The 8201-nt window shown below is 30.8% G+C and overlaps 1 protein-coding gene across 1 annotated transcript; it reads left to right on the top strand.

The window, feature by feature from the left end:
- The first annotated feature begins 105 nt into the window (after positions 1-105).
- LOC129894953 (uncharacterized) lies at positions 106-5571 on the top strand. Its single transcript, XM_055970554.1, has 7 exons — positions 106-123; positions 1141-1389; positions 1480-1560; positions 4129-4285; positions 4456-4700; positions 4798-4899; positions 5059-5571. Exons 1-7 carry the CDS (start codon positions 106-108, stop codon positions 5569-5571), a joined length of 1365 nt encoding a protein of 454 aa, XP_055826529.1.
- The last annotated feature ends 2630 nt before the right edge of the window (positions 5572-8201 follow it).

Here is an 8201-nt window from a genome sequence, read left to right as displayed (position 1 = left end):
ACGTGGGCCATTTGGGATATAGAATCCCTAATTTCAAAAGTGTTAACATTGTTCATTTATTCTACTGACTACTGCGCCTCCTACTCTGTCATTTCTTCTTGGCTCATGGCTTCCAATTTCAAGGTATTTCTTTTTTTTCCCTCTCTTTTTTTAACCATACTCAAAATCACAATAAATCCATTATTGTTTCTTGTTAGTTGCTAATCAACCCATTTTGTGAAATGGATAGCTGACTCATTTTGTGAAATGGGTAGCTGACGGCTGACCCATTTTCCATTCATGAACCCCAAGCCTTGATTGTTTTAATTTTTAAATGTTGTTTGTTTGCAAAATTGGTCTTCTAGATATTTATTTTTAGCTAATAAAAGAATCAAAGTGTAGATTTTTATTTAGTAATCAATTCCCTTTTATGTGTGTTGGATTGTGGTTAAGTTGTTTTCTTGCTTATTGAGACATTTGGTAGAGTTTTTGAAATGGGATATGCTTAAGGAGTTAAAGTTACTAATTATTTTTTGTTGTATTGCTATATACAAGATTGAGTTTTTATTCTCACAGTTAGATGTTCTTAAATAGGCTTTATTTTATTGGCTTTTAAGATTGACATTGTGTCTTTAATTCTAACTAATTTTTTTATTATAATTCAGTGTCAAAAATCAATGAAGAATTATTTTACCAAGTTCCAAAATCAAGTTTGGACTCTCATGATCAACCTAATCTAGAAGAAAATGTCAACCACTCAGAAGTACCATTGCTTTCTTCTCAGGAATTTGATTTGAATTCTTTAAAGCATGATCCGGGTGAAAGAACTCAAATCTTGGACTTTCATCCAAATCATCATGATGTCATTCGAAGAGAATACCTTAGGAGAGGTCCTTGTCAACCTCTGCTTAAAGAGTATTCTAAAACAAAAGTTTCTAGAGACATGCGTCGTTTTAATCATCAGTGGTTTAGTGAGTATTCTAATTGGTTAGAGTATAGTGAAAGTAAAGATGCAATTTTTTGTTTGAATGGCTATCTATTTGCAAACGATAATATTCATCAAAGAGGGGTGATGTATTTTCGACCATAGGATTTAGGAGTTGGCAAAAAAAGAAGAATCTTAAAAAACATGTTGGTGGCGGAAATAACATTCATAATTAGGCAAGAAAGAATTGTGAAGATCTAGTGCGACAAGAACAATCTATTCAATTTGCACTTGTGAGGCAAGATTCTCAATTTAAGCATGAGTATTGGCTCCGCTTAACTACTTCAGTTGATGTTGTAAGGCTTCTTTTGAATCAGGGATTGGCATTTCAGGGTCATAATGAATCTAAATCATCACTTAACAAAGGTAATTTTCTTGAAATTCTTTCATGGTATTCTGAAAGATGTGATAACATTAAAGATTTTGTATTGAAACATGCTCCACAAAATGATCTGATGACTTCTCCAATGATTCAAAAAGAAATTGTGACTACATGCAAAATTGAAACAATTAAGGCTATCATAGAAGAATTAAATGGTGATTACTTTGCCTTGTTGGTTGATGAATCTTTTGATGTATCGCGCAAGGAGCAAATGGCCTGTCACGCCCCGAGAGGGTACCCTAGGCGTGGCCGGCACTCAGAAACCATCTCTGGTCTCTGAGAGAATCACTTGGTCTTATCACTTATTCATTCATCAGCGGAAGACTTAATAAGAATACTTATATGGGCTCTCCATTAACAACATCTAATGAAAGAAGAATTTTTTTTAGAAGAAATAGTTTCAAAGGAGAACTACTCCAATTACATCATTAAACTCTGTCTATAAAGCCTCTAATACTCTTAGATGGTGCCAATGACATGTCTATGGCTACCTTAAAAGAAACATAATACTCAACAATAATTAAAGGATAAAGAGTTCCTCCGAATACAAGAAGGACTCACCAAATAGCTGAAAAATAATGATCTTCAACGAAGCGCCTGTTGAGGATCTCTAACACCTGTATCTGCATCATAAAACGATGTAGGTCGAATGACGTCAGTACGTGGAATGTACGAGTATGTAAAATGGCAGGAAGGTAAGAACAAATATCAAGAAACTCCTCTCAAGAAAACTCAGCTCAGAACTCAACATCATCTCAACATCAATATGTAATGCAAGTTTAAAATATAATAATAAAAATAATAGTAACAAGCAATGCTTACTCAGTTGGGAGTTTCTCTAACCGACAACCATCACTTATGAGCTAGCGATGATACAACGAAGCGATATCATTGCCACATCCATCCAATACCTTGCCAGGGTAAAGGACATCACCATCTTGGATCCACTCATCAAAGTCCTCTTTTTGGGACTTAAGAGGCATAGTCTCCATCCTACGCTGGCTACGTAGTTCTGGGGTTTGACTCAATTAAACTCTTACCCAACTCGGTGTTCAATACTACTCCTAAAACATGTGCTCATATTAATCTCATCATCTAGTCTCATTGGACTTTAATTTAAATCATCAAACTCATTCATTATCTCTTCATCAATTATTATACTTCAAAAATATCATTTACATCTCATCAAAATATTTTGCTCAAAACATCATTTACTCAAATTCATTTAAACTCAACTCTTTTTCTCTTTCAAAATTCAATAAAATATATATAGTATTAATTCATATTACTATTTTTATCAATGAAAATATTAAAAAGTCAACATCTTTACTCAAAACATGTGTAAAAATATTCATGAACATCAAATCAATTAGGATTCATGGGAAAGTAGCCATGAACAATAATTCCAATAATATGAGAGATAACAATAATAATAATATTAATGCATAAATATATCTAACTCAATAGAAGAAGAATTAATTCATTTAGAATTCACGATTTGGATAAAACTCAACTATAACTCAATTATAATAAATTTAAATATTGGGCGCATGGACGAACTCAATCCGATGCTATGAAAGCCTTGCATACCTTAAATCGGAAGCTTTACTTCAAATTGGAACACTCTTGGACCCCTAGCATTTTCTTCTCGCCGGTTTGTTTTGTGTACTACCCGGAGTATAAGAATCACCAGAGTAGTATTTTTATACTACTAAAACTAAAACTATATTTGAGAAGGAGTAAAGAAGTATATAGAGAGAAGAGTTGCTTAAGAAAGCTTGGTGAATAAAATGAGGAAATAAGATGGGTATTTATAGGTGTGGAGGAGGGACCTAACAATAAATAAACATAATCATAAAGGATGATCTTGAAAATTCAATGGAGAATTTTGATGTTATGGATGATGTCAAATGGTTCTAGATCTTTCTATGGTAGGTGAGATAAAATCTCTTTTAACGGAATATTCATTTTCGAAGCTGCGTTTGAATAAGATAAATTCTTTATTAGGATTTGATGTCTCATAAGAATTGTAGATATAGAAGTCTCGTTTCAGTTAGTTCAAGAATCATCTAATTTGGAGCATTCTACATCGAGATATGAATTTTATTCTACAAATGCTCCATTCTGTCACAACACTATGTATTACAAAGATTAATTTATTTGATCTATTTAAACTTCGAATCTTAAGATATGTTCTTCATAAAAGTTGTAGGTAATGATGTTGTGGTTACTCAAAAATTTGAATCACCTAATTTGGACTATCCTATGAAAAGTTATGCCCAAATTACTTTAGGCATAAGAGAACATGATCAAAATACTTTTAGAACATGATCAAAATACTTTAGAACATGATCAAAATACTTTAGGCATGAGAGAACATGATCAAAATACTTTTAGAACATGATCAAAATACTTTAGAACATGATCAAAATACTTTAGACATGAGAGAACATGATCAAAATACTTTAGACATGAGAGAACATGATCAAAATACTTTAGAACATGATCAAAATCTTTTCATGCATTCATATAAGGACTTTTGATAAATCAACAATTTAATGCATTTAAAAGCAAATATAAGTTAATATAAGATAGGTAATTAAATTTTAAATATTTAATAATCTATGCATTTGGAATCATGATATGAAAAATCCATAAAGTTTCATGATTGAATTAAATAGAAAACTTTGATAATTTATTTGGACTTAATGAAAGAAAGAATCCATGAATCAATAATATTTAGGGGGTGTTACATGGCCGTTGTTTTACGATATGTTAATAGAATGGATTTGTGATGGAGCGACTTATCGACATTATTCATGTTCAAGATACTTGTGCATCATCTCTAAAAGAAGCAATTGTTAATTTACTTGCTCAACATTCCTTGAGTCTTTCTTATGTACGTGGACAATGTTATGATGGGGCAAGTAATATGCAAGGTAGAATCAACGGCCTTAAAATGTTGATTAAGCAAGAAAGTAGATCGGCTCATTCTGTTCATTGCTTTGCTCATCAACTTCAACTAAGTCTTGTTGCAGTTTCTAAAAAAAGTGTGTTGAAGTGGGGGAGCTTGTACTATTGGTTTCAAGTATTTTGAATATGTTGGGAGCTTCTTTTAAACGCATGGATGAATATCGAGAATCTCAAAAGAAAAGAGTTCAAGAGGCGTTAGATATGGGTGAACTTGAAACTGGTAGAGGCTTGCATCAAGAATTTGGTCTTACTAGAGCTTGTGATACTCGTTGGGGATCCCACTACAAATCTTTTAGTAACTTTATTCTTATGTTTGATTCAATTGTTGATGTACTTAATGATATTATTGTTGATTCACATTGTCCAGATGAAAGTGCCAAGGCAATGGGATTTCTCAGAGCATGTCAAACATTTGATGTTGCATTCATATTGCATTTGATGAGAGATAATCACAGATGAACTTAACAAATGCTTACAGAAAAAAGAGCAAGATATCGTAAATGCCATGCTACTTGTTCAAGTAGCAAAGAAAAGGTTGCAAAAGTTAAGAGAGGAAGAATGGGGTTCACTTATTAATAAAGTATCTAAATTTTATATCAAGTACCAAATTTTGATACCTAAGTTAGATGAGCCGTACTTTACCTCTTTGAGATCACGGCGTAAACTTGTTGGTTGTACTATCTCACACTATTATTACGTTGAAGTGTTTTGCAAAGTTATTGATTGGCAAATTCAATAGCTTTCTTATCGTTTTGATGAAGTAACGACTGATTTGCTTCATGGAATTGCTTGTTTAAATCCAATTGACTCATTTTCTAGTTTTGATCTCAGGAAAATAATGAGAATGGCTAAACATTATCCTGATGAATTTGATGAATTTAGTATGGGGGTTCTTGAGAATCAACTTGCGAGTTACATTATTGATGTTCGTGATCTTGATGAAAGGTTCTCCAATCTAAAAGGACTTTGTGATCTTTCAAAAAGATTAGTTCAGACAAAGAAGCATTCAAACTACCCTCTTGTATTCCTCTTAGTGAAACTTGCCTTGCTCTTGCTAGTTGCCACTGCATCCGTTGAAAGAACTTTTTCGGCAATGAAGTTTATCAAGAATGACTTGCGGAGTCGAATAAGTGAGAGTTATTTTAGTGGTTGCTTGGTGCCTTATGTAGAAAAAGATGTGTTTAATAGGATCTCTAATGATGTTATTACAAAAACATTTCAAGGAATGAAACATCGTCGTGTACAGTTGTAGTAATATACTTGCCTTTCAATAGAGAATTGTGTTTGTTTTGATTTCTTCGCGTGTTTATTTTTTAATTTTCTTGAACCATCTTATCAAATATTCTGATTCCGCCCCTGTCTCTACATATACACACAATCAGAAATATATTCTTCGACAACTTTAGCCTGAATCGAGATTTATACGTGAAAATTCACTGGAATTGCTGGAAAAAAATTGAACTATGAACTCAAAACTTAAACAAGGTGATGAGTTCATTGGTTCGAATCTAAGTCTTCAACCTATAAAATTAAAATTCTAGATCTGCATCTGTATGTGCAACTATATATAAATATCAACACATACAAGGAAAATGCCAGATACCGATATTTTTTGGCAGAAATTTTGAGCTCACCTATTTGAACCTACATATATTACTACTAGTTTTCTCTTTTGATCCTAAAGTCACAAAAAAAGTAGCGGATGTAGTTGTATTCTGATTCAAAATTTTGAATACAGCTCTAATGTACGGATTCAGGAACAAATCTAATAGTATAGATGTGGAGTTCATTTAAACCCATAACTTTTAGCACACTTGAATCAGTTAAAACTCACTGAAATTGCTGAAAATATAGAACTATGAACTTAAAACTCAAACAAGGTGATGAGTTCGTTCGTTCTGTAAACTTAAAATTCTAGATCCGCGACTCAGAAAATAACCAGAAACAGAAACTTTTTCGCAGAAAATTTGACCACCTACTTAGGAGAAAAAAAAGATCTAATGTACGGACTTAGGACGAAAAAGCAAATTAGCGCTTGGAAAGGAACACGAATAATTTTCAGTTGATTTTGAACGGAAAAAGAAAGAGAAAACTTACTTGTAGTGATGAAGAAGACAATAATGAGGGCTTCGGAATCGTCGTTTCGGGTCAATTTTCTTCTTCTGATTGAAATTGAAAAAGTATATATGCAATAAAAAGACGAAATAGAAAACCGCTGATGGATTTTCTGTGTATTCAAAATGCCACGTGTACCAATGAAATGCTTCATTTGGTAAATTTGTTAAAAAATTGTTAGGAAAAGTGACGCCATCAATAGATCGCTGACGCGTGGTGTGGTACTCCGGAAAATTATTCCATTCTCGATGACGGATTTACCCCTCTTTCGCTGATTGACAGATATTTCATTGATTGGGATATCGAAATTATTATTTTATATCATCTTTTATACGTGGATAATAATTTTTAAGGATGTGTAAAAATTGAACACATTAATAAATTAAAGTGAAAAAAATGTTATTGGTTGTTGTTATTGGGTTAATAATTTTATAAAAAAAATTATCAGGTTATTATTTTGATATTAATTTTTTAATATTGAGTTATTAGGTAAATCGATAACTCATTAAATCATATTTAATTTATTGCTTTAATTCAACATAAATATTAAATATTAATATGATTTGTTACTACTTTTACCATGTAGCCTTCAATTCACATTATTGTCTTTGTTCTTTTATTTGTATTGCATTTGTATAGTTTTTTTCATGTTACTTACTACAAAATCTATTTTATGAGCATTTCATAAAGTAACGATATTGTCTTGTTGCGTCAAATGGTTGCAGAAGTCAAATATTGTTTTATGAGGATTTTCTTATTAGTTAAACCGAAAATGAACCGTTAAGAACCAAAATCGTAAATCAAAAATCGATAAAAATATTTTATTGATTGAGTTATTGGTTTAGCGTATTTTTAAACCAAAAACCAATAAACCAAATCGATATACATAAAAATCGAACCGAACCAATCGATAGACACCTCATAATTTCATTATTTTGGTGGCTTAAAGTCATAAACTAATCATAAAATTAATTAATATCTCAAATTAAATATAAAGTAATGTTAAATTTAAATTTTATTTCAAAATTATTATTTTTATTCACGTATCAAACGATCCCTTTTGGTATTGTTTTTCTCCTCAACTGTCGTTTGGTTGAGACTTGATTGTAGTGGAAAAAATAATTTTCACATAAAATTTTCTTGCTCTATATCACTTTAGTTGACTTAATTATTATTTTGGGAGTCAAAGAAATTTTTTTTATATACTTTTTTAAAATTCTGAATAATAATAATTATGATTTATAGCATTTTCTTTATGCAGTTTTTAGATATGTAAATATTATTTTAAAAAATATGATTTATGACTAAATTTACATCAATAATTAAATAATTTGACTCACATATTTAAAATTGTCTCACACAAAGTGGAACAGAGGGAGTAATAATATCATTTTGTCAAGACAATATCTACGTTATTTTTTTCACGTAAACTTTAGCATATTTTATAAAAATGTTTTGTGGCCAATTTTTTTCTTTTCACGTAAAATTTATCATATTTTATAAAATTTTGAATCCAACTTAATGTTGTATTTTGAATTTGGCAACATAACTTTACTTTTCACTTTTGAAATCGTATTTAAGTATATTTAACCACTAACGTTATTTCACATATTTTTTAATAAAATAAAATCAAACGCAACTTCATCATCAACTCTAACTACATAATTATTATTTTTTTAAGAAAATAAAAACTACTTGAAGATCTATGATAAATGTAATTTATCTTATGGCATAGGGGTATAAAAGTAAACATAAAATATCCTTCCA

The sequence above is a fragment of the Solanum dulcamara genome, chromosome 1 (assembly GCF_947179165.1).
Source record: "Solanum dulcamara chromosome 1, daSolDulc1.2, whole genome shotgun sequence".
NCBI lineage: Eukaryota > Viridiplantae > Streptophyta > Magnoliopsida > Solanales > Solanaceae > Solanum > Solanum dulcamara.
This window is presented reverse-complemented; position numbering and strand designations above follow the sequence as displayed.

Bases quoted from the DNA above. Each gene is read 5' to 3' on its own strand.
- LOC129894953 (XM_055970554.1), top strand. The intron at 1,561-4,128 runs GCCTGTCACGCC...ATATGTTAATAG, and splicing joins TATCGCGCAAGGAGCAAATG to AATGGATTTGTGATGGAGCG. The intron at 4,900-5,058 runs GTATCTAAATTT...CAAATTCAATAG, and splicing joins GGGGTTCACTTATTAATAAA to CTTTCTTATCGTTTTGATGA.